This window comes from Polistes canadensis, unplaced genomic scaffold (genome assembly GCF_001313835.1).
Source record: "Polistes canadensis isolate GaletaPanama2010 unplaced genomic scaffold, ASM131383v1 scaffold_126, whole genome shotgun sequence".
In the NCBI taxonomy this organism is placed as follows: Eukaryota; Metazoa; Arthropoda; class Insecta; order Hymenoptera; family Vespidae; genus Polistes; species Polistes canadensis.
Window position 1 is genome coordinate 340,672 of NW_014569673.1, and position 27,019 is coordinate 367,690.

Consider the following 27,019-nt stretch of genomic DNA (forward strand, 5'->3'; position numbering starts at 1 on the left):
AATATTTGCACGCAAGATATGAAATAAATTAATTCACATTTCACAAATCTATATTTCCCATTTGAGAATAACGTAATCAAAAAATAAATAAATATAATTTTAATAATTTGAATATTATTATTTTGGAAAAAGTAACGTGGTGAAAAAAAAATATACAAATGAAAATACACGAACTGGGTATGAATGTAAAGAATAAAACAAAATACAAAAAAACACGCGTAATGATCGTGAAACGGAAATGCATCCAACTTATGTATTACTGCGATAATCCTTCTCTATTTTTTTTTTTTGTTCTTTTTTTCTCTCGAGTAAAATAAAATGGAAGAGGAAGAAGTGTTGTGAAGGTAAAGGAATTTAATACCATTAAAGCTTCCCGTTGAATACGATAAATTAAATTAATAAACTTGAGGAAGAGTAATCGGAATAATAATGGTATTAGCTTAGTTTTCTCTTCTCATGTGCGAAACTTTCGATACAGATAATGAAACATTATTAAAAATGATAGTTACGTGTATGTATATATATATAGTTAATATAAGATCGTGAGAACGAGGATGAATTTTTTATTTAGTTAATTTTTTACTTAACACGACCGAAATTTTAATACTCATCAGAAAACAATGATTCGGTGAGTGTTAAAAAGAAAAAGGAATTGTATAAAGAAAGTACTACCATTATCATCATCATCATAATAATAATAATCATCATCATCATCATCATCATCATCATCATCATCGTTTCGTACATAGTTGAAGGAAAACTTCGTTGAGATTCATCCTAGCATGAAGATAATTAACAACGTTCCAAGCGTGCACGAATGTAACGTAAACAATAGGAATACCTGGCGCGACCTTAGAGCAAGTGGAAAATTAATCGTAGACTTTAATTGTTAATACGGACATATTTATGAGCGTTCCTTTTGATCAAATATGGTAAAAACGAAACTCACGTAACGAGGAAAGAAAATAAAAAAACGACGAATTCCGATCGAGTTGAGGAAATGGAGCAGACAAATACAAAAAAATTAGCGCAAAAATTTAACAGAAAAACAAACAAGAATAAAGAATAATACCACAGGTAAGAATAAAAAGATATAATATAAAAGCGGGCCAGAGGGGTTGGTTGGTTGATTGGGTTGGGTTTGGATAAAAGATTCGTGGTTTTCGTTTTATATTATCATACTGCGGCAATGTTCCGAACAATGGGAATTTCACCTCTCGGACAAATCGATAAATTGTTCACGAGGAGTAGTACGTTGCACTCGTATTATATACGAGTACGTTCCGTTGTCCTGGGCAAAAAACAACGATAGATTTTCATTGGTTCTAATACGATTACAATCAATGCAATACCCAACGCGCGAAAATTTCAAACGTACTTCCAATAAAAAATATACGACAATAATATAATATTTAATAAAAGATGAAATTTACCTGCCGAAAGGGTTGCTACCAGTAGGAGAGGGTGCTGAACTGCTGCCACCAGGTGAATCGGCGTCGTCCCTGCCGTCCTCTGGTTCACCGTCAGCGTCAACTTCGACGGAACCGAAACCAGAACTGGATCCAAAATCGGATCCAAATCCGAATCCCTCGTAACTTTCTTCTTCTTCTCGATTATTACCAATTAGTTTGATATTGGTAATGGATGATGACGATAATATAGCGTTGTTGTTATTGGTTTCGGTTGTTGCAGTAGCAAGTGTACGATCACATGGATCAGAAATAGCAGTACCAATACCAGTACCAATACCAGCATTGATATTCGAATAATCTCCAGAATCGTTTTGCGGATTGGCGCTACCGACCGGTTGATTTTGCAGGTCTAACGACATCGAAACCAACGAAGGTGGGCCGTCGTTGTTGCTTCGTCGTCGACCCCATTCGACGTCGTCGTCCTCCTTGTCGACACCGGCACCGGCACTCGTCCTTTTTCCTCCTCCTACACCTCCTCCTATACCTCCTCCACCACCTCCCTCACCTTCAGCAACGCTTCTTCTAACGTTTCCTTTCCTTCCCGACAAGATGGCGTTGGTTGTTGGTTCGCCAAGCAAATCTAACACCTCGACGGTGGACAACGACGGTATCGAATTAACGTTATTGTTGTTGTTGCTGCTACTATTGTTGTTGTTGTTGGTGGTTTCCTCTTCTTCTCGTCCTTTTGATTCTACTTCTTCTTCTTCTTCTTTCCTTTTATTGTCTTCGTTCTTATCGTCAATAGCCGTCGATGACGAACGGGAGCTTACCATCCTTCGTTTATCCGATCACGATATTCCCCACCTTGATTTTATTGGATTTGATCATGATTTTGTGTTTGTTTAAAAAAATAAACATATTTTTTATTATATAGACACTTTAAATAATAGGGTGACTCGAGAGACTTGCTTGAAGGATTTTATCTATCTAACTAAATTACTGATCGAAAGAAGAGAATTGAGTTGTTAAAGGATGCAAGGCAAAAGAAAGGTAGTAGAAGGGGTAGAAAGAATGACAGAAGATAAGTAGTAGGGAGAGTTCGTTCTCCAGGAGTGGAAAGGACCGTATGAGTCACACCGAAGACATTTTCTAGAGATAGACCAAAAAAAAAGAAAAAAGTGGTAAGAAGCTGTTCCTCTCTCTCTCTTTCTTTCTTTCTTTCTCTGTCCCTTTCTCTTTCGCACAAATTCTAGTGGGGTGTCGTTAACTCAAGCTTTTCAGGTCCAACTGGCCTGTCAAGTTCACGAATAAGATCACGCAGGTAAAATTAACTTCTGACTGAGAGGCGGAGCTGCTGTTGCTGCTGCTGTTACTGCGTTCCACCGAGATGAGTGCCCACAACTGTTTAAAAGCAAGAACTTGCATGTCCAACAATAACGTCCCTTACATCCCTTCCTTCCTTCCTTCCTTTCTTTTCTTTTTTTTTTTTTTATACCTTTTATATACACTTACTTTTCAACTAGGGATGTAAATATGTATGCTAAGTGAACGAGTTTGTGAGAAAATTGGAAGAAGTAGGAGAAAAGCGTGAGAACTGTGCATCGAAGTCATGCTACGATGAGTCAGGCCTGAGAAATGCTGAGAAACAGGAGGGACAACGACCAAGAGACGATGAAGAAGACTCGTTTTGTGAATAAAAGGGCTGCACATATATACTATCATCATCATTATCATCATCATCATCACCATATCCAACTTCCACATCTTTAACACTACCTCATCCCTCCCTCTCTCTCTTTGCAATCTTTTCCATATTGCAGTTGCGAAAATTCATGCATTCATACGCTCACATACATACACAGGTGTACGTGTAAGTTAAAGTTAATTACCTGAAAAGTAGGCAACTTATTTTGTATTATTTTATAAGACAAATATAAGATTATATTGAAATGTGACAAAAATAATCGAGAAATATATTTAGTTGTGGTGGAATGATATATTTAAGATTAAATTTCTGCATCGTTAGACCGGTTTGTGAAATTATCATTGGTTATTTATTCCTTATCGTTAATTAACATGTGATTTCATCGTTACGTATATATATATATGTATATATAATCCTTGCGACTCGTTTTCACTTTCTATTTCACGGAATAAAAAGGAAGTCTCCTTCTCTTAAGTTTGCACCTTATACACGGTGGGATCGTATTTACATCGACACGCGCATGTGCCCATGTGAAATGTTGCGCGTGCAACAACAACAACAACAACAACGTTTATATCGTAAATACACTATAATAGTTCCCACGTGGATTTTTAAAAAGCCTACTAGTAAAAAAAAGCTCCCATCGATAAAGGGGAAATAAATAATTGAAAAAATAATGATGTGTATGTTCTCGCGATGATAGTTCATCGAACTCGCCATTTTGTCGCGAATTTCCAACAGACAGCGCTGTTGTCGCTTAGAATAACATGGACCGAAATAAAATGAGAATCCAATATTTATAGGATTACGATTAATTATTAGATTATTGTTAAGTAAATTAATTATGAAAAGAAATTAATTGCATATACACGTGATAGAAAAAAAAAATGAAACACAAATGATGATGATAATTCGATTAATCTCGATTTATTTGGACAAAACGTTTGAACTATATGAAACTATGATTGCATTATGATAGGATTTCTCACGAAAGTTTGGCGGTCAAGCAACGGGACGAAGCCGTACCAGTCGGAACCGTTCGATGAGATAATCGCAAAAGGGAGTGTCTACTGATCATTCTAAAAATGGGCGTTACACGATATAATCTCGTGATTTCATCCTTATCCGTTATATTAACTGACAATGAGAAATAAAAAAAGAAGTAGTATATGCATATATATAGTTTCCTTTTTTAGTAACAAATCCCCCTTGAACTTTGTTTAAACTCTTAGGCCAAGAAGATGTGCACCACCACCATCACCACCACCACATTTGGAAACTCGCCAAAAGTTTGTACTCTTGAAATAGTACGAACGTCGAAGTAAGTTACTACTTGTCCAAGAAGATTTTGTTTTTTTTCTCTTAAGCTTTTTTCTATTTTCATAGAAAAGAAATAAAAAGGGATGAATGTGAGAAAGAAAGATAGAAAATAAAGGGGAAAGAAGGGGGAAGAAGAACACAGCGCGTGCCCGGGATCCTTTCCTCGTTATTCCGGATCAACGTGCTGTACCCCTTTCCCTCCCAAACCGCAATCCCCCCAATTCTTCTTAACTCAATGCACCATTGGAAAGCATCGAGTGAAATCGGATCAAGGATTCAAAGTTGATCGAAGCGTGACGTCACGTTAGATACTAGGACAATATCCTTCAGTGTTCCCCCCCCCCACCCTATTTTTGGGTTGTAATTTTAATTATTTATTCATTTTATTTTTGTATATATTTTATTATATTAATTATATTATTGAATTAAATATACTTGATCAACTGCAAAGTCAAAATCTAATTCCAAATCCGGTCCAGAGCACAAATATATGTTGTTCNAATATATATATATATCTCTATATATATATTTATATTTGATATTATTATTAGCTAATCACGATTTAATTTATATTAATACTCGTTGAAATATTTCTGAAACGTTTTGTATGAAAATAAATCAATGGTAATTTAAATGTAAGAATTTTCGAATCCACCGCGTGTTATTGAAGCTCGTGTCAGTCATCGAACGTACGTAGACGACATCGTATACTACGTTGGATCATTTATTCATTATAATAGTAACGTATGTAGTTGGTTACGATGAACCGGTGTATATATATATATATATACATATATATATATATGTATATATATAGAACGTACACGAAAATAGATAAAAGTGACGTCGTAGAGGAATATAAAAAGCAAGAAAAGAATTGTATACGTGAGTTGCATTAAAATTGCATTACTTGACGAAAGAACATTATGTTTCTTTTTTTTTTGCTTACGTAAATTCTTTCGATTTATCAAACTCGATATTTTCTATAAATCGTTTTGAATTTCCAACGAAAAACGCTCGATAAATTGTCTTCGAATAATTCTCAACTATATTCCATTATAATTCGTATATAATTATAATACATTAAGTTATATGTGAAATCAACGAAGCGTAAGTATATCACGGTCAATCCAAGATTATTTATCAATAATCTTATCGATCAACGATAATTAATTTTTTTTTTGTTTACGAAATAAAAATATAATCCTACTCTCTTTTTTTTTTTTTTTTTTTTTTCTTTTTTTTTTCCCCTTAACATTTATAACTCTCGTTGCTTGATTTTAATTACGTATCCCATGAGAAATATTATCAAATTTAATTTTCGCAGTTAATCGGTTTAGGATGCGGTTGTTTTGTTTTGTTCTTTTTCTTTTTCTATTTCTATTTCTCTCGCGTCGAGGAAATTCAAATAACTTTTATGTTAAAAAGTTGCACGCATAAATGCGTTTCGAATCGCTAAATTCCAACGGTGTAACGTTATTTAGAACAAGCTTGAAAGCGCGGCCACAGGAAGGAAATACGTTTGACGCTTCTCGGTTCGTTTAATTATAACATCGTATTTTTTTTTTTTTTTTTTGATATCTCGGGATACTATGTAAATAGTTACGATTACAAAAGTAGAGAATAATACAATTTTTTTCTAATGGCCACCTATTTGCATACGAGTATATGTATGTATGTATGTTATAAGTGTTAAATAACGTTATTAAAATAAATGAAATAATAATAATAAAGAATCTACGAAAAATATAAAACAAAAATAATCTAATAATTCAATTAAAAAAAAGTGAACAAGAATTATTACCATATATCTGTCTAATTATTAATTTGATTATTTCAATTCTGATTCATAAAATCAAACAAGTTCGTAAAACATAATATTATTCACATGATTCATAATATAACAACACAATAAAAGAAAAGAAAAGAGAAGAAAAAAGAAAAAAGACAAAGTAACATATATCTCTTTCTGAATCCTTTGTGAAATTTGATTTATAAATGATGCATTTCTGGATAATGATTAAAGTAACAAAAAAAAATACTGACGTTATCGGCGAAACGTTGAATATATCATAGAGAAAGCAGAACAGCAATATATAACAGTAACAGTAGCAGCCATTACGATTGGAGAACACATATACGATAGAACTAACAAACGTAATACCTTGACTATTTGCTTGAAAACGTATCTATGTACATATTTTTATATAACAATATAATTACGATAGAATTAATCTAAAAAAAAAAAAAAGAAGAGAAATTTACAAGTAATATAAAACTTTGTAATATGTGTTTCCAGTTTTTTTTGTATCCTATGATCCAAATAACTTTTACTTTCGTCTTTTTTTTCTTTATTGTTTTTTTTTTTATAATCAAGGAGAAAGATACCCCATAAAGAATCGAACTCATTCAGTCTGTAATTTTATTTACATACAATCATGAAAGATTATAAATCTATCTTTGGAATAATACTTTACAAATCAGAAAATTATATGTAATATGTTTAGAAATGAGAACGTTTGAAAGTATTCGAAATGGTTATCTTGTTATACCGAAGTGCGTATACCGTTGCAAAAATATTCTTACTTGATTATGACAAATACTGTGTGTTAGATACTAAGAGCTCGTCATACATACATACATTATACGTAACATTGCATACACGAAACATACAACAACGTTCTTTACAATCATCTAATTGGGAAATGACCGTAAAATTATTATTAAGTGTAGAAATAAATTCGGTGCTTTGATATTTAAAATTTATTGCATCAAAATTGCAATCATGTTTTTTTTTTTTTTTTATTTTGTCAACAAAAATTCGACAGAAAATAATGGAAATTATTATCGAAGAATAACACAAACGTATATGATTAATTTATAAATGAATACTATATTTGTTTAAAAAAAAAAAAAAACGCACCTAATTAGTTTCTATACTTAATATAATGATAATGATAATAATAATTATATGTGTGTTTATTTATCTTGAACATAACTTGTTTATTTTTTTTTAAATAATATCGACACTTGTAAAAATAAAAGTGTTTCGTTAGTAGAGGGAGTATTATGATATTAAATGGGAACTACACGAAGAACATTAACCGTCAGGAATTTTGTTCTCTTGAATTAACTTGATCCCAATAGTTTTACGGTTTCGTTTTAAAATAAAATTCGATGAAACGCGACGACTACGACCGACGACATATAAGAAGGAAACAAAAAAAGAAGAAGCGCAACTAAAAGAAAATAAAAAAAAAAAAAAAATGCATACACGTAGGATGCATCTTTCGAAAGCTGTCGAGTTTCGAAAAGAAACGGGTCCAAGTATTATATCCGGGAATAAAAGAAGATTGAAAGTCTTCCTTAGGTATGCATAAGTATTTTGTGTGTGTATATATATATATATATAAGTTAGGTATGATTACAGTTGTATAGAAATATACCGAAATACTTTCTTCGGTGCATCATGTCTACAGGAAGAGAAAGAAAGAGAAAGATATAGAAAAGAATGAAAGGTAAGAAGAAGGTCAAGGTCGATGATTTGGAGGATTCCTTAGAGAAAAAAACGGAGGGGGGTTTTTTTTCGCCAAGAAACGTTACGAGAGTGGACTCACCTTGAAAAAACGACGAATATGTATACGTGTGTGTGATTCAGAAGATGCAAGCCAAGGATGAAGAAGATATAATAGTAATGGAATATAATATAACGCGAGATATATTATATTCCAGTTAAACTTGTACAAAATGTGTATATACTTCTGCGTTGTCACGATTTACGCGAGTATATAAACGAGATTTATTCACGAATTATCAAGTTTGTAAGATGTTAATTGTTTCGTAATAGGTATCGCACAACGTGAATTATTATTGTTATTATTTTTAGAAGAGTTATCGTCAGCCGAGAAATTGATATAAACACCTGTAACGTTTAACTCGTCTTCGTTCGTTCGTGCAAGGAAAATTAAAGAAAAGGAGATGCTTCATTTGAACTAACGGTAATAAGTGGACAAAAGGGAGAGGGGAAAAAAGGAGAAAGAATGAAAAGAATTTAAAGCAAAGAAATAACACAGTTGGCGTAATAGGTAATGGTAAAACAAAAAAAAAAGAAAAAAGGAACGAAAGAAGGAACAAACGAATTAACGAATGAATGAACGAATGAATGAACGAAGGAACGAACGAACGAATCGAGAAACAAACAATCGTACGAATAAAAATACTATGAATAAAACTGGACGAGAAACGACGAGCGACACGACCGTACGCGGTGCGAGTCTTAGCGCGAAAGCGAGCAAAACGGCCGAACGAAACCGGAGGTGCGCGAGTGACCACGAACGGTCGCGCATGCGCACTAACTTCTTTTTACCGAGCCACGCAAGTGCATATACATGCCGCCTATCTTGGCACACAGGTGCATGCTGCACATTCGTACCTGCAGGTACCGACCGTACCAGTGATTCTCAACTTACGGAACCTCTTTTTATATATTTATATATATTTTACTCCCACGCTATCGACCAGGACCTAGTTTGTTTTTCCTTTCGCTCGATATTCTTTTACCTTTCCCTTCTATTCTTATTCTTATTCTTTCTTTTTTCCACTCTTTCTAATATACATTGGGGTTAACGTTAATTTAAATTTCACGAGAAAAGGAATGCGATCGAATGAATGATACAATTTTCATTTTATACACACCGAAACATTGTATAGTAATTGTCGTTCCTCATGCACAATTGAATTTGAAATTTGTTTCTATAGTCATAGAGATGATAATAGTAATAGTTATAGATATTAATATGTTAGACAATATTTTTTTTTTGTGCAGACGATTTCGCAGCATATGATATCCTTGCACGCGATACATAGTACGAACAACCGACCAATCGTTTTTCCATCGATCATTTTCTATATTTACATAGATGCTATTTAATATCGATCTATATATATATATATATGTTGACGAATAAAATTAACGTGGAATAAAAAAAAGCAAAGTAACAATTGGAAGCCCGGTCGTGCGATAGTAGTACTATTATACACGTACTAATTATGGCACAAAGAACTTTCGTTTAAGAGAAATTTGTGCATTCGCTCGTTCGAAAGAACGTTACGCAAGGTTCAAGTTGAACATCGATATCGAATTATTTCTATTTCCTTGATTAAAAATAAACAAGAAAATCGAATTTGCATATCAATGTAAAGAACAAAAAAAAGTCAAGGATTATTAAAATTATTCTAAAAATTATTACAATGACAAAGTATGCATTAACTAGAGAGATAAAAAAAAAAAAAGTACGCGCATTTGGAATGATGATATTTGTTAAAAAAAGAATTCCTTATTACCGTCATCTTCGCGTTTCTACTGTCAACAGATCTCTTCACAGCCAATTTCAATGGTTTTACGAGCAAAACGGAAAGCGTCATTGTCTCGAGTAGAAATCCACGCATAGAAAGGAACAAAAATGTCAAGACTATAATATGTATACATTCGTTCCATTTCGTTACGCGACCTTTTCCGCTTTCGACGAAGAAGAAGAAGACGACGACGGCGGCGGTTTCGTTCTTGAAGATTTTTAATACTGATCTTCGTTTGATTGTATACGAAAATCGGTCGTTTTATTTTTGTAAATTTGTCGTTGCAGCGGACTCTTGTCCGAGTTCCTTTTCTCATCATGCATCGACTTCTTCGTTACCTCTTTTATAAACTTCCTTGTAAACCAATTCTTCCATTTGAATTCTTAATAACATTCTTCGATCGGCCGGTAAATTTCTCATGTGCGGTAAAAGGCTCATGAAGAAATAATAAGTATCGTCAAAACGATTACCTTCCAAAGGATCAACCGTTAATCCGGTACCATTGTCGCTCTCACCCATTAATACTTGTTCGGGTGATATATTTTGCAACATCATTTCATCGTCCGCTAAATTATCCGTAACATTTTGAAATTCCAAATTATCGAAGCTCTCTTCCGGTTCTTGTTTAATGTCAACTCGATGATCGATACCTTTGATTTGCAGCGTACCATTTTCGCAGCTCATTGACAACAATTGATCTGCCAAGGTATCCCTGTCGTCCAAATTTCTATTCAAAGGTGTACCATTCTTGGTCAACATCCCTTCAGAATCGTTTTCTCCTAATCCTTGATCCCCATCCATACCTGCTTTTCCACGTTCCCAAATCGGTGGCCTTGGAAGCATTTGTTCCTTCAAGAATTGTAGACTCTTGAAATGAATCCATACTGGTCTGTTGCGATGATATTTACTTCTCCGAAAAAATCTATCCTTCTTAAGCTCGGCACGAAACGTGTCCCGAAGACCTTTCCATTTAGCCTTTAATACTGGTTCTGAAAGAAACGACAAAATATATTCCAATTAGAATCAGTTAATTCTTTCCAATTAGCGATTTAACGTAAAATACAAAATTACGAAATAAATATTTTTCAGAAAATTATTTCATAATGATGAAAAGAAAAAAAAAAAGAGAGGAAACGAGAGCTCGACGAATTGAATTATTTTTTCCATCACAATAGTTGTGTAGACGTGGATCTACTATTTTGTGGAATTTTTTCCCTGGTACCTGTTATACTACCTGAAAACCCCTAACATTCTATGGATTAAGGGTCTAAAGGTTCTTCCTTTTTCTATTTTTTATACATAGCACATAAGACTGTATTTGTAAAGGCAGTATAATAAAAAAAAAGAAGTAGAGGTAAGCTAAAAATATTCTCTCGAAAATAATTCGAATTGTAATAAGAAAAATATCGACAAATATTTGTTAAAAATTTCACTTGATACCAGTTAAATCAGTACCTTCAGTTGTCCTTTATTATTGACCTAATCGCAACCTACGCATGCGTAATATCGTCATAGCGACTCGCGTCTTTAAAACTCGAGTTGGCTTGTATCGAAATAGTATGATCGATACGAAATATTCGGTTAATAGTTTCGTTCGATTAAATGTTCTTTTTTTTTCTCTTATTAACGAAGAGAAATATCTTCGAATATAAATGGTGTGTATTAATCTCGTCGTTAATTCGATTTATGCGAGAAAAATAATCTCTCAATACACAATTTGAATAATAATCTCTAATATTTTATTTTTACAAGCTCAATTCTCTTTCATACGTTATTTGATATTAAAATAAATTATACAAAATTAGTGTTTTATTATGACGATTATAAGAATAACCAGTTAACAATGTGATCGGCGAAGAAAAATTATTTATAAAAAAAAGAAAAAGAAAAGAAAGAACAAAGTAAATGAAATATTTTCAATTTAGAATAAGATACGCGCGAAAAAGTGAGGTTAAGCCGGTACGCGATGTGCGTACGAGCGAGTACGCGACGATTCGCCACTGTGGAGCCACCACCTCTTTTCGCGTACCTTTCTCTTCCTTATCCCACTTTGTAGCGAATATCGGTAGGCAATATAAATTCCTAAAATAACAAAAAAAAAATAGAAAAAGAAAAACTATAGAAAAGATATTTTAATATATATATATAAATATTTTTTTACGGGGAGGATTAAAAAAAATCGATTTGTTGGATCACTTGTGTGGAAAAGAAGAAAAAGAAGAAGAAGAAGCAAGGGACGAAGTTACTTCAGAGAAAGGGGTGGGGGAAATCGGTTGTAGGTTCAATTTATGCGAGTGAGAAAAAGATACAGAGATAAAGGTAAAGAAATTAAATAAAAAGAAGAAAGTAAAAAAGAGTAACGCAAGGCACGAAGAAAGAGAGAGAGAGAGAGAGAGAGAGACTTCTTTGAGATTTAATACACGCACTGGGAAGTTTGAAGATGGCTGCTATTTCCATCCAAACGCGGTTGGTTACTTCTCGATTGTGATAGGATATGTGCCTCTGGTTCCAAAGCGCGGGTCGTTTATAAACCTCGGCGATGAGCCGATTCGCGTCCATCTTTACTTCGTCCTTCATTTCCCTTAACAAGTAACGGCTATGGTGGTGGTTGTGGTGGTGGTGGCGGCGACGGTGGTAATGGTAGAGATGATCTTGTTGTTGGGGTCTCAACAAAATGACTAATTCTAATTGGTAGAATACGAATTTGAATTGACAATATTTAGGGGGTTGAATTTATATAATTCGAAAAACGATAGGAATAATTAAAGGGGGGAAAAAAATTTAAAAAAAAAAAGAAAATATAAAGAAAAAAAATGAGAGAAAGAGATTATAAATATATATATATATATATATAGATATACACGGAGCGACAAACCGACGACGACAAAGTACGGGCGAATACTAGCGTCGGGATAGCGATTAGCGCGCAGGACGTTCTTCTCACGGACGCTGGACGATCGATTCGCTGTTTCGTTCTCGTCTCGGCTCGCTAGCGCTAGCGCGACTTCTCGCATCTTTTCTATCCTCTTCTTATTCTTATTATTATTCTTCTTCTTGTTATTCTTCTTACTTATATACTATATATGTACATACGGTTATATAAAAGAAAGAGAAAGAGCAATATATAATCACACTTTACAATTAATTGTTTATTCTATCATGAGAACATTTCCTAGGATCAATCAATTTATTTCTTATTTTATTTGATTTCAATTTTCTTAAATTTGAAGTTTTAAATTCAAATATAAATCATGTTTGAATAATTTGAGAGATATCCTAGCAAAGTTCTTATTCTACGATGAGAGATTGATTTCCTATGATGAATTGATTTCTTTTCTTTTTTGTAATTTTATTTTTAAACTTTCTTGGTTTAGATTTTTAAATTAAATCTAGAATGTATTTATTACAACGTAAGAGAGAGAAATCTTAGGGAGTCTTATGTTCTATGATAAACTTCTTGGAACAAAAACCGACACTTGTTTTTTTTTTTTAATTTATAGATTTGAAAATTATTATATCTAGATCATTTTTGTATTCGTTACAAAGAACAAAAAAATCATGCACGGTTTTGAACTGATATCGCAAGGTGCCGAAGCCTGTCTCTACAAAGGGACATACTTAGGTAAACCTACCATAGTTAAAGAAAGATTTGTCAAAGGCTATAGACATCCGGATTTAGATAAACGTTTAACAAAGGATAGAATAAAGGCTGAGGCACGTGCTATTATTCGTGCTAAATCTGCAGGTAAAAATTAATTATTTGATCAATTATCCGTGAACTTGATTGTTCTGTTACATTTCTCTAACTAATTTTGTTTATTTTCCTTTTGTATCAAAGGCGTACCAACACCTGCATTATATCTAATTAATTTGGATCGTCGCAGCATTTACATGGAATATATGGAAAATACTACAGTTTTAAAACATTATATAGATGAAAATGTATCTGATAAAGTTAATGTAGAACATATTATTAAGTTTATAGGAGAAGGATTAGGTTTACTTATTGCTAAACTACACTTGAAGAATATAGTTCATGGAGATTTGACGACTTCAAATGTTCTTTTGAAAAATATTTCAAATGAAATGTGGACCAAAGAGAAAGGTAATGTTTTGAAAGTTTTTATGTAAAAAAAAATAAAAATAAAAAGAACAACATTTGTATTAATATGAATTCTTTTTGTAGCTTTAAATCATTTTGTCATGATTGACTTTGGATTGGCACGAATTGATTCAACTGTAGAAGATAAAGCAGTTGATATATATGTTCTTGAAAGATCTTTGCTTAGTGCTCACTCAGAAGTGCCTAATCTTTTTCCACTAATTTATGAGAGCTATCAAAAACATTATGCAAATAAAACTCAATGTAAGGAGATAGTTAATAAGTACGAAGAAGTAAGAGCACGTGGACGCAAACGATTAATGATTGGCTGATCATTAATAGAATTATTTTTATTAAAGAAGGATTATTTGTTAAATATATGAGAATTAAATTTTTTTCCTATTTTTACGAATGTAAGTATTTGTTTTGAAATTTCAAATGAAGTACTTGCATCTATGAGCTTTATTTTTTTAAATTTGTATACTTTTCCTTCTTGTAACAATAAAAATATATTTTTATTAACAAACGTTCGACTTATTCAACTGTGAAAGTTGGTGTATCAAGAAGAAACTAGTTTAATATAGATGTTTAATACGATAAAAAGATTTGTATACGTATAATTCATTCTTGTATAACAAGTATTATCTACGGGTAACAAATTGTGAGAAGATATTATTTTGTATAATTAATAAAATAATACCTTTCTTTTTTTTTTTCGTAGAAACACCATTAATACATTCCAGTGTTATATATAGAAAATGTATGTTTTTACGTAGACAAATGCTTATAAAGTTAAGCATATGCAAATATAGAGCACTTTCCAGTAGGGAATATATCAAATGATTTTACACTTACAATTTAATTCGATTTTCAGTCCACGTGTGTATCACTTTTTATTCCTAAATCAGTCAAAATGTAGCCCAGAATATATGATGATCCACGTTACCTGTAAATAATTATAATTCAAAATATAGATCATGTCGATATAAATGACTGTAATTCATTTTTATGAAATGAAGTAATATACCAAGAAGCCAGCAAATGAAGTCATAAATCCTTCCTTAGTTAATTCCCATATACCACCATATTCTTCTTCATCGATTTGTTGAAAACTGTTGAAATATAGATACATTACACCTGCGTTGACTAGTACAAATCTACAAAATAGAATAAAAAAATAGAATGTATTAATACCCATATTAGAATACATTAAAGATGATTTTGTACAGTTTTGACTTACAATAATAGAGCTATAAATCCCTTTAAAGGTATAAGACCCCATCCTATACCAACGATAATACCGATTGCTTGTCTGGCCCAATAAACAACATCGAGAAATTCTTCCTGCATAAATAATAAATATGAGTATTCATAAAGATTAAGATGACGCATAAGAAGACATATTAATTGTCAAAAGTAAGGTTATATTTACTTTATCTGGCCATTCTGAATTTGCTGTAATTGCACGTGCCCAAACACTTAATTCGCACTTGTTACCATTCCCATTTTTTTCTGACTTTGATCGTGACATATTTGATTGAAACTTTCCACTTAAAAAATGACTTTTAAATTAACAACCATTAAAAGCGTGTGTTAGCGCGCTAGTCACACGCTCTTTTTGGTTCCACGTTTTACGTCGGTACTTCCGTACTTTTTCTCTGCGCATCAGTTTACGCAACACATTCAGCACATGTAATCTGTTTCTACTAGATACTATCATACCAAAATTTATAAAATCATTTAACACTGAAGCGCCATATAATTGAAATTTTATACTAACGAAAAGTAAACTTCGGCCATAGCCCTTAATTCGTAAAGATTATACAATATGCAAGCAGAGATTATTTGTTCGACCAATCACATTCGATGGCGCGCTATTTTCATATTTTTGAATACGAGATTTACAATATGAATCATATATAGATCGGATTTGCAAATTTACAAAGAATTAGAGGAATATTTATAATATTAAAGTTAATATATCATCAAAGAATATTAAATGAAATAATTAAATAAAGAATATCTTTTGTTAATTGACTATGTTGTCTTAATGCAATATTCAAATAATCATAATTCTTTTCATAATTTATACATAGATGAGTTTATTCATTGGAGGATTATATCTTTATGATTACTAAATATGTTATATGTATATAAAGTTGCTGATACAGGAATGTATTTGAGTAAAATATATAAATATATCACACATGCACCATCATACGCACAGAGGCATACTGAGTCAGTTGTTTTTCTTGTTTTGCTTAAATATTTACATTAAACCACTTTCATGTTGCAGGTGAATTTCTTATTATTTTTTGAGATCTACAATAGTTATTACCTAACTTAGATTCGTATATCTTTTTTACTTTTTCTTTCAGTTTTCGAAAACAAGATCAATTGCTATTATTAATTTGGCACAACGTGACAAAATTACTGAATTCTATTCATAATCAGTTTTAAAAAATTTGTAATGCCAACGCTGGCCTTGTTTTCTTTTTTTTAAACTATAAGTTTCACCTTTTTCGATTGAATATTGCACTGCACATTCTAATATAGTTTTAATAGTACAAAAAGATCACCTGTAACATGACATGCAAAATTTTGTATGAGCTTGCATAATATTACACACACGTACATGACTGAATGCTATTTTTATAATTATATTATATATTATATATCCTTTAGATTTTTTACTGTCTTTCTAAAAGTATCATTATCAAATATTTTATTAATTATCTAATCTTTATCATATTGATTTACATTTATATAATAGGTCATAAAATTTAAATATGGAATGTGTTATTGGCATATATTTTGTGGTTGAAAAAACGTAATTTGAATAAAACAGCTACAGGAGGAGAGTTTCTTTTTCTTGCTTAATATAGTTTAATATTTTAAAGATTAGATGTATGCAAATTTAATATATGTCATCCTAAAGGAGACTAATAATGTACCTTGCAACAATGTATATTAATACGATGATTTGTATTACCTTCTTACATAGGTTGAGGAATATGTTTTTCCTGTTTAATATGCAACATGGATTTCAAAATGCAACTTGTAGAAATTTGTGTATTACTGTACCCATGTAAATAACAATAGTATATTTTTCAATGATTACAGCTAACAGTGCAAACAAGGGTCCAATATATGTTTGAACTGTTGCATTTTTATGTTTTGTCAGAGTTTTATAAATGTATACATAGGGTGGATCGAAAATCATATTATAATCTAGGAGAGGATTTGATTCCTTGATTAAAATTAAATTGTAAATAATAATAGTAACAATTAATATTATCATTTAGAATAATTTACTTTTAACCAAGGAATTATTTCTATCTTGATTGTATCGGATATTCGAGACATCCTATATATGTATGTAATTTATATATATGTATATATATGCGTATTAAGATACTATCCCGCAATTCTATTTTACAAATGTATATACATATACTTTTCTCTATAAAAACCGATCAATTTTCTATATGATTATATATGTTAAATACTTTTTTTTTGTTAGAAAAGACAATATATTTAACAACTCCTTTATCAAAAAAAGAAAAAAAAATATATATATATATATAAAAGATGACTTACTCCAGGTCATTACTTTTCTTTATAACGATGTAAAGTATAAAGAATCAAATTATACAATGTTCCAACTTAAAATGCGACATTTGTATACCACTTTGTGAAACGTTATATTGTATATTTTGCATATGTTATATTTTTGTATACGTGATTGTTTAATCCCTATTATATTTCCAAACACCAAGTTAGTAACATGATCCGGTTAGAAAGATTCTTTTTTTAAACTATATATAGAGAGATATTTTATAGTATGATTTTTAGTTTAAAATCAAAATTATTAAAAATGATGTGCATATATGCAACTTATAATTGATGATAATAAAAAAGGGCTTTTTTTTTTCAATATTGAAATTAAAAGAGATCGGAGAATACATTTTGACAAATGCATTAATAAAAAAACATAATCAATTGTATACTCACATATTAAACATCGGAAGACAAATACATTTTGCTTAAAAAAATTAAAAATAGAGTAACACTTTTTTTGTTTTATCATACGTAATAGGCACTTATTACGTTGACATCTATAAAACTCCATCCGATAGGATAGAAATTATATTTTTCCGTAGCCAGAACACACTTCCTTTTCTCTAAACTACACAGTCTCTTATCTAAAAATGTACAGAGGCGCGGACAACAGATAAATATTTAAATATTAAAACAAGTTACCAATTTGTAAATTACTTCGATAATATCATATACAGTATTATATACCAGGCCCTTTATATAAAAGTTTTAGAGAAATGCAGAATGCATTGGCTGTGATTTAAATGGAAGTATTTGTTCCAATTATTATTTGTATTCATCAGTAGTAATTTAAATTAACTTTGCATGATAAATGTAATATTCTGTTATGTAATATACAATAAAACCTTCTAATGACATAATAATAGGAGACTAATACTTGTATAGAAACTCTTGTTACCCTGTTCCTAATGCAAGTGTGTTAATTTAATAAACGTAAGTATGTATATATATATGTTATGTCTGATTTCTTATGGCACGAATATAAACAAACAATGTGCTATTTTATTGTGCAATTCATAGAAATGCTTGTTTCGGAATATTCTTATAAATATTACGTTTATGTATATTACTATTATAATTATTATATATATATTTTTTTGACATACTGTCATAAAATCGATATTCTGGTGTTATACGGAGCTGCATTGTTAAACGTCAACAACGTCGTTGTCATAATTAAAATTTGAATCACGTAAAAATGAAGTGCGACGAAGTTTAAAGTTGAATGAAGAATCTTCAACCATTTTCGGCACTTCCGTTACCTGAAATTGATAAATACAATATAGAATAAAGTAATAAAAATGTTATAAAAATAAAAATATAATTTCTACATACATTTCAATATAATAAAATGAATGAAGCAGAGATTTTCAATGCATAGTTAAAAAAGAAAAAACAAAGAAAGAAAAATTAAATGTTACATTAAATATACAGTACAGGCATAATTAGAAATTAAATTTTGGCAATGTACAGTATATAGTATATAGCTTAAAATGATATAAAAAGCTAAAGGAATTTTTAAGGAATGATCAGAGTATTGTAAAATATTACTAAATATACTTTGACATATACAGCTGTCTTCTTTCTTCAAAAGTATAGAAAAAAGAAAGAAATAAATGTCGTAAAGTACCTTGGTAACTGGTCGGTCAGCAGAACGTTGAAGCACCGACCTCCATGGTGCAGGTGTGCTATGCTCTAAAATAATATATACAGCAAGGCTCATGAATTTAAGGCTTGTCATGCATTTCCAAACTATTTTAAAGCTTGTAAGAAAAAAAAATGAATATTTTGTAATGGTTAACAGTGATGCTCGAATCGAGCAGTGTATGCAGGGTTACAATACACCGAACGATCATGCATCTTATAAAAATGTTTGATTTTACCATTTTCTTTTTTGTCAGCCTTTCCTTTATTTAAACTAGCAGCCAATTCTCTGACCGATCTTTTCTCTACACTCGTATTGCTCAATGAACTTGCTGTACTGCTTGCAGATAATGTAGGTGGTAGTGATGCAGGACCACTGACACCACTATCAGTTGATTCGTCAAGAGCATCACCAGAGTCAGGTGTATTTCCTGCAGATGTATTTGGACTGGACCCATCACTTAATAAGCTAAATTCACCTGCGATTTAAATATTTCAATTATTATAATAAATTTGTTGAATTATTTGTCTATTCGAAAAATAATCAAATAGAAAACAAGTATGGAAAATGTTAGAAAATTTACCAGATTTCCTATCAGCAGCCATGCTCCAAGGTCGTGGTTTTGGTGCTGTAGCGGGAGGAATAGGTTTATTTTTTAAAAGAGCACCATTATTTTTTCCATCGCTGCTAGAGTTATTTCCTTTAACAGATTTTAATATCGGTGACTTAGATGACTCAGATGAATTTTTGGTGTTGCTGCCATTGGTTGGACTTCGAAGATCAAAACCAGTAGAACGTAGTTTAACAGAAGGCATTGCTTGTGCGCTAGATTTATCCTTCTCTAATGACGAATTCGTATTATTTTGTAATTGTAATATTTTCCCACAGTCTTCCGATTCTCGAGAATTACGAGATGTTGGAATCGATCCAATATTTGGTAAAGTATTTCGTTTGGAAGAATCAACGGAAGTACTCATAATACTGTTATTATATGTATCCTTACTACTATCACATCTGGACATTACTCTCTCATGTCCTTGAGCATTATCTGTTGTATTTCGACGAGCTAGAGGAGATGCAGTTAATGGCGAATCACCTTGTGAACGTCTTCCTACCAGAGGAGAAAATTTTTCTAAATTATCGCTAGACCTTGAACGCGGTGTTGGTTCAAGCAATGTTTTTAACATTGGTGAGTTACATCCATGCTTTTTATCTAGATCAGGTGGTATACTTTTATGACTCGCCAAAGATAAATTTGGACTTCCATCCGTTGGAAATGTATGTAAAGAACTACAAATACAACATTCAAATGAAATGACAAATGACTATAATCAATAATTATTATAAAGATATATATTTTATTTTATAATACCTATCATCGCTCGTAGGCGATATAAGTGGTGTAGTTGGTGTTGTAGGCCGGAAAAATACGTCTAATCCTTCACCAAGAGCTAAACCATCTACAGGTTGATCTGGTCTTAACATTGGTCTTGTGGGTGCTCTAGTTTTTGTTCTTCGTGGTCTAGATTTGACTAAATGTTGTAATTGTTGACCCACCGTATTAGGTAATTCTGAGACAGAATCTAACGATTCTGTTAAGGAATGTTCGGTTTCTGAAATAGCTATGAAAAAAGATATTTTATTTATTATTATTTATATATCAAAAATTTACTATATATATTTCCATTATTATTAAATTATATATGAAAACAACCTTCTGCCTGACTTTTTGGCAGTGATGGAAGTAAATCAGGTATATCGTCTGCTGACAACCCTTCTACAGAATCTACTACTGATTTTGGTCTTAATTTTCTCCCATGCAAACTTTTCCTTTTATTAGATAAGTGCGGAGTTGCCTGAATAAAAAAATAATGCAATGTAAAAATTTTAAAATAGAAGAAATATTACAATGAATTGTTAACCATTAATGTAAAATTATATAATAGTTATGTATTATTAATTTTTTTATTTTTTTACCATACTTACAAGATTCAAATAATCCAATTTCTAGACAGACATAGGAAAAGTAACGACAATTATGTTATTAATATAAACTATCTTAATATTAATATACATACATAGGAATATTAATTAAATTCAATCATTTATGAAATAATAAATGACAATTACCATTGGGGATTGTTCACTGGAACAATGGCTAAGAGAATTTTCCAAGGAATACGTTTCTGGAGGACACTCAACTTCTGAAATAAGACTAGTCCTTCCACCATGCAATGTCATAGAAACACCAGTAGCACTTGTAACACCAATAACACTTCCACTACTCATGGAACCTGCACTTGGCCGTAATACATCTGGAGTACTACTTCTTGTTCGACTATCACAATCTCCAATCTGTGAATAAAAATTATATTACAATATGTATAAAATATATAAATAATAAATAACTCACCAAAGTCTTGTAACTACGCGACAAAGATTCGATTACTTCATCAGTGGTTCTATCGGATACATGTGCAGCAACTGCTAAATTTAACTCACTATGAAAACAAATTTTTTTTTCATTAATTTAGATTACAATATGTCAGACACAAGTCAGAAGTACAGACACAAATATATTAACATAATACAATAATAAAATAAAATAGACATACTTGACTCTATTAATAATATCAGCACCAGCTTGTTCTGTAATAGTGGTATGAATAAATTCTGCGCTTATATGATTTTTCTCCTTACAAATATTCCGAACATCATCCTCTACGGCAATAGGTTCGCTTTCATCTCCTCTAATTACTGTTTGTGAAAGTATCGTTGGACATTGTTCATTTGCACATTTAAGCATTGCATCCAATGAATCCTACATACAAAAACATTCTTTGTTATAAAAATTGTTCATTTGAATGATTTATAGTTTGATTAATTGTTAAATAAAAAGTACCTCTAAGTACATAGTAACAACTTTGTGAAGTTCGCTTGCCATATCATGTAATTTTAATTCAATTGGATTATTTTCATCTCTTCTTTGTAGTACTTCGTGTAATCTTGGAAGAAGCTATAAATAATATATATATATTAGATTATTCACACATAAGTTCATACTTGATTATAATGCTTTTTTTGTAGATACCTGTTTAGAATTATCAGCATCTTGTATTAGACCGGTAGCATAATTAATGTCATTATTTGCATCACAGCTTTCTGCAGCTATAGCTTTGATAGTATCCTGAGTTTGAACGACAAGTCTATCAACCATTTGTTGCGTAGAACTTAACAAGAAACCTTGCTGAAGTCTAAATGCTTGTCCATGACTGTATTTACATGGCGTTACATTTCTCTGTAGCAAATCTTGAATTTTTTTAGCTAATTGCTCTGTTTTTTCAGCAGACGTTTTCATACACGGTTGTAGATCAAAAATTGGAAATGGCATATGCCTGACACTACAATTTCTGTAATTAAATCAGAAATACACACACATATATAATTTAGAGAATGAATATATTAATTAATTATTATATAGTAAAAAAAATGAATTTACTTTTCCAAAGCATGCACGATATCAGCATAACCTTGAAGCGTAATATTATTTTTATCATAAATGATGGTCCTTAAATGGTTATTGATTTGTAATGCTTTGGCTAATAATCTTGCACCAGGATCACCTATTTGATTTCCACTTATATCTAACGTATGAAGACAGGTATTACTTCCCAAAGCATTAATCAAATTATAGAGATCAGATTTAAGACGAGAATCAGGTAAATGTAATGCTTGTAAAACGCAATCATCCTCTTGGAGCATTTGGACCAAAGCATCCATTACAACGGCAATGTGTTTGCTTTTCATGCCAGTTGTATTTCGACCCATATATAATTGTTTGATAGACTTGTTTTTACCTATGGCTGTTATTACTTGCGCTAAATCAACATCCATATCTAAAAAACATACGTCATTTATGTAAGAAAATAAATATAATTGTCAAATAACAGTTATTAATTCACAGAATTTAGAACGTACGTACTGCTGTCCGAAATATCCAATGATGCTATGCATCTTACACCATGTATACACGATTCCAAAACATGAGCACCCATAGAACCTAAATTATTCCCACTCATATCAAGTTCTAAACCTACTGTACTTTCATTACATGCCAATCCAAGTAACAAATGTTTTAATGCCTCCAGAGGTAATTTACAGAATGAGATGTTTAAGTACTTTAATGAAAGCGTCGCTGTAAAAAATTGCTTAAAACTGGGAGGTATTTCTTTGGTCTTTTTACTTGAAAAAGAATTGCGAGCAACGTTTAGATGGACTAGATTAGTTGCACAACCTCGCAATAAAGCACCAAATAGCTATAAAAATAATTAATGTGAATAACAAATTCCCAAATTTTAGAAGGGGAAGAAAAAAAGAAAAATATTTTAAATTTAACAATTTATATATACTTACACATTCTAAGGTTGTATCTGTACCACTAAGATCTAAATGTGTTAAACTATTAGGCTGTGCCAGAAAGTTACATAAATTCTGTAATTAAATTAAATCTTGATTAAATAAAGATATTTAATAGAAGTGTAATAGATTATATGCAATATGTAAACTTACATTAATATCATCTTTCAAAGTATTTTCTGAAAGATTTAAGTATTGCAGACTAGTTGGCATACTCCTATTTAAACTTAATGCATGTGCTATTTGACCAATGCCTTTTCCAGTTAATCCACAATGAGCCAAATTCAATTTTTGTAATCCTTTAGGTAATTTTCCAATAGGGCCACTTAAATGTGTAGCTCCTTAAAATATAAATAATCATAAAAATATTTTAGAATTAATTTGACATAGATTTCAATCATCATATTGTGTAGCTCAGCCATCACACATACACACACAATAACCTTTTTAATGTAGTATATATTATATATCGTATAAGTTGCTAAAAATGTAAGAACATAATATATAATTGTTTTACTATGAAATAGTAAATTAAAAAACTTATAAAAATAAAAATAATTATATAACACATAAGTTAGTACTAACTACTACTGCAAGTTGTGAAACATGCATACAATTTTTTTGTTTATAACATATATTAAATTAAATACAATGATTATAACATTGCAAAAAACTACATTATTGTGCAATAAATACTATCAATAAATATTAATTGTAATAAAAATATGTGGTTATTTGCACACCTTGCATTAACTTGGCAATTATCCCACACAAGCTAGATGCTCCTACAAAAATATAAAATTCATACAGAGGGATTCCAGTACACATGAATAAATATTAGGAAGATCAATGCACAAAAATGGGTGTACTAAAACATAAGCTGCAGATAGAAAATATCAGTGCCTGGATGAAACTTGCCTTTGTCCTCGATCATATTATGTGACAAATCTATTGTCTGTAACATTGTATTAGCATTAGAAATCAAGGCTAATGACAATTTGTGTGCAAAATCCCTATAAACGGAAATCTAATGTTTATAAGTGTTTTCAAAAGGGATATTTTCTACTTATCGTTTTCATTTATATTCTTACCATTTAACTCCAAGATTATCCAGATAGAGTTCTTGAATAGACAATGACCTACGCATAACATGCAATAATCTTTCAAGTGGTTCATGGCTTAACTTAAGATGCGACGCTCTCAACTTAGTAAACCATGTATTATATTCCAGGGCTGATATTATTGGTACCAAATCTTTTTGATCTAAATGGTCAAAATCCCTTAAATTAAGTTCTCTGGTATCATGGGATAAGTATATTGTGTCTACATCCTAAAATTATATATTATCGATATAGGAATTATATAAAGTTATTTTTTTATTATATTATATATGATTTACTATTACACAAGAGTATGATTAATCTTACCCAAGCAACTTCTTCTCTATATGGTACACCATGTAAATCACACATACACGCATATTGAGTGGAAAAACCACCACAAGGCCCAGTGTGTCTTGTTGCTTCTGTGCTTCTGGCTAATTCACTACCTCTTATGGTTTGTAATCTGCTTGCTGGGATTACCTCTATCTTTCTTATAATATAACTGTTAAATAATATATAAATATATATGTAATTAATATATGTATACAAGATATTAACAAATAATTATATTTCATTTGATAAATATATACTTTAATGGTACTGTAGGAAAGATATTGCGAATAGCAGTATGTAAGGCCTCGATCATTGCATCGACTTCGGTAGTATCTGCACCCACACTGGTTGTAGTAAAATTGTAAAATCTTTCTCCTACAGTTAAACATAATTGGTTTGCTCTTTTGGATTCTATAGATACTATTTCTAAGTAATGGAAGTGGCAGTCGATCTGTAATCAAATATTATTTCTTCCATTTACGTATACACTTATTTTAATTTCAAGAAATATAAACTTACCCTTGTGGGTACTTTGGCCGTTAAAAGAAAAAGACGGCATGGTGAAAATACCTGAAATAAAAGATATTAATAAACCAGTGGTAATAAATTTAGATTGTCGAACCGGTTAAAATCTAATACTCACAAGAACACGGTTTTCTTGTTTATCTGGCTTGGTTTCTAACTTGACAACATTTTTTAGTAGTATCTTGACATGCTTACCAAGTAATGCTTTCACCGATTCTATAAATAATTAATTATTCGTGACGTTACATATGCAAAAATACATTAATATAGTATTACAAGATATAAATATTTTAATTGCAAAAGAATATATATATATATCATAATGTGCATATAATATACATATGTATATGTATATATATATATATATGTATATACATATATATGCATATAGGTGCATATATGTATATATATATAAAAATGAGAAATGTATTTTGGAATAACAAAATGAAATAAAAATGTATGTTAACATAGAAAAAAAATTTCCTGCAATGAATCATCGGTCTTTCGGATCACCCGCATGTATCTATACGGGGGATGACAGATCACTGATTTATGCGAACGTAAACATTGAAAACGAGACTAACCGTTTAAATCCTTAGTGAGTTGCGATCTCGTTGACATTTTGCTAAAGTTAATATATTTTCCATATATCCCGAGCCATTTAAGACATTGTTTTTCTTGTCACTTTATTTCCACTGCTTTAATAAGCACTTAAAACGATATCATTATACAGGGCGATGTCGCACAAGTCCAGAGCGCAACAATCGCCATGTTGGCATCTGCCTGCTGTCCATTGATTCCATACCATTCCGTTCCGTTCCTTTCGTTTCTTCCTTTCATACAATTCATTAAGGCTGTTCTATGGCTGTTCACTACCTTGCAACTACAGCGACATATGTGGACTGAATTTGAACTACAAGAACAACAAGAGAAAACTATCCCCACCATGCACCTATTTCATTGGTGCATAAATGTAGAATAGAGTTGCAGTAAACTCTCTCTCTCTCTCTCTCTCTCTCTTTGCCCTATACGTAGAATACTTTTCCAAGCTAAAAGTCTCCCGTTTTATATACTTAAAAAACACATAGAATGCAATGCTGTAAAGTGCAAATCTTTCACATATATCTGTCATATCTTCGGAACGTTCTCGTAAATATTTTTTATAGTTAGAGTAATTAAATTTCAATGAACTTTATTTTAAATTATAGCACACACTTTGTCCTTCACGTAGGATATTTTTTAAAGCTAAATTCTTTTATTTTATATTCTTATAATCCCAGAGAATGCAATGCTGTTAAGTGCAAATCTTTCACACATAGCTTTCGTATCTTTGAAACGATCGTGTCAACATTTATTATAGTTAGAGTGAACAAATTTTAATAAACTTTTTTTTAAAAGTTAAATTAAATTTTATTTATTTTTTTTAAAAGTTAAATTAAATTATATTAATTTATTGATTATTCCCTTTCTACATATGCGCAA

The 27,019-nt window shown here is 31.1% G+C and overlaps 5 protein-coding genes and 1 long non-coding RNA gene across 13 annotated transcripts in view; 2 read left to right on the forward strand and 4 right to left on the reverse strand.

Moving 5' to 3' along the window:
* The window catches only part of LOC106788124 (rab11 family-interacting protein 4B-like), a 20,099-nt gene extending 11,957 nt beyond the window's left edge, over positions 1-8,142 (reverse strand). Inside the window, exons 1-2 of the mRNA XM_014751108.1 lie at positions 8,055-8,142; positions 1,434-2,276 (exon numbers count right to left, since the gene is read on the reverse strand). Of these exons, the coding sequence (XP_014606594.1) occupies positions 1,434-2,245 (812 nt within the window). The 5' untranslated portion in view covers positions 2,246-2,276; positions 8,055-8,142. The remainder of the gene's footprint in view (positions 1-1,433; positions 2,277-8,054) is intronic.
* LOC106788128 lies at positions 2,289-4,438 on the forward strand. The gene is made up of 2 exons (XR_001381864.1): positions 2,289-2,593; positions 2,686-4,438. It is a non-coding gene; the product is annotated as an uncharacterized LOC106788128 (long non-coding RNA).
* Positions 6,797-12,870, reverse strand: LOC106788125. Of its 2 annotated transcripts, none has more exons than XM_014751109.1 (3): positions 12,668-12,870; positions 12,219-12,476; positions 6,797-10,781 (listed from the first exon to the last, which is right to left on the reverse strand). In XM_014751109.1, exons 1-3 carry the CDS (start codon positions 12,804-12,806, stop codon positions 10,108-10,110), a joined length of 1,071 nt encoding a protein of 356 aa, XP_014606595.1. In that variant the 5' UTR covers positions 12,807-12,870; the 3' UTR covers positions 6,797-10,107. The 2 variants fall into 2 exon arrangements, with proteins under 2 accessions (XP_014606595.1, XP_014606596.1); XM_014751110.1 differs by having other exon boundaries at positions 12,654-12,689.
* LOC106788126 (EKC/KEOPS complex subunit bud32) lies at positions 11,254-14,317 on the forward strand. 3 transcript variants are annotated; one of them, XM_014751112.1, is made up of 4 exons: positions 11,254-11,447; positions 13,338-13,537; positions 13,631-13,897; positions 13,979-14,317. In XM_014751112.1, the coding sequence occupies exons 1-4, from the start codon at positions 11,395-11,397 to the stop codon at positions 14,224-14,226; spliced, it is 768 nt and encodes a 255-aa protein (XP_014606598.1). In that variant the 5' UTR covers positions 11,254-11,394; the 3' UTR covers positions 14,227-14,317. The 3 variants fall into 3 exon arrangements, with proteins under 3 accessions (XP_014606598.1, XP_014606599.1, XP_014606600.1); XM_014751113.1 differs by having other exon boundaries at positions 13,293-13,537; positions 13,979-14,316; XM_014751114.1 differs by lacking the exon at positions 11,254-11,447 and adding an exon at positions 11,970-12,111 and having other exon boundaries at positions 13,293-13,537; positions 13,979-14,316.
* A 38-nt stretch (positions 14,318-14,355) lies between these two features.
* LOC106788127 (uncharacterized protein C20orf24 homolog) lies at positions 14,356-15,711 on the reverse strand. Its single transcript, XM_014751115.1, has 4 exons — positions 15,327-15,711; positions 15,135-15,238; positions 14,922-15,051; positions 14,356-14,840 (listed from the first exon to the last, which is right to left on the reverse strand). Exons 1-4 carry the CDS (start codon positions 15,423-15,425, stop codon positions 14,799-14,801), a joined length of 375 nt encoding a protein of 124 aa, XP_014606601.1. The 5' UTR covers positions 15,426-15,711; the 3' UTR covers positions 14,356-14,798.
* Positions 15,712-17,892: 2,181 nt separating this feature from the next.
* Positions 17,893-26,353, reverse strand: LOC106788133 (leucine-rich repeat-containing protein 16A). 5 transcript variants are annotated; one of them, XM_014751125.1, is made up of 24 exons: positions 26,122-26,353; positions 25,656-25,753; positions 25,532-25,582; positions 25,270-25,463; positions 25,004-25,181; positions 24,668-24,906; positions 24,495-24,589; positions 24,320-24,361; positions 23,730-23,917; positions 23,574-23,651; positions 23,143-23,476; positions 22,660-23,056; positions 22,252-22,570; positions 22,063-22,176; positions 21,776-21,981; positions 21,574-21,661; positions 21,291-21,515; positions 21,147-21,167; positions 20,875-21,016; positions 20,533-20,782; positions 19,744-20,450; positions 19,399-19,638; positions 19,146-19,210; positions 17,893-18,777 (listed from the first exon to the last, which is right to left on the reverse strand). In XM_014751125.1, exons 1-24 carry the CDS (start codon positions 26,156-26,158, stop codon positions 18,664-18,666), a joined length of 4,422 nt encoding a protein of 1,473 aa, XP_014606611.1. In that variant the 5' UTR covers positions 26,159-26,353; the 3' UTR covers positions 17,893-18,663. The 5 variants fall into 5 exon arrangements, with proteins under 5 accessions (XP_014606611.1, XP_014606613.1, XP_014606612.1 ...); XM_014751127.1 differs by lacking the exon at positions 24,320-24,361; XM_014751126.1 differs by lacking the exon at positions 21,147-21,167.
* Between the last annotated feature and the right edge of the window lie 666 nt (positions 26,354-27,019).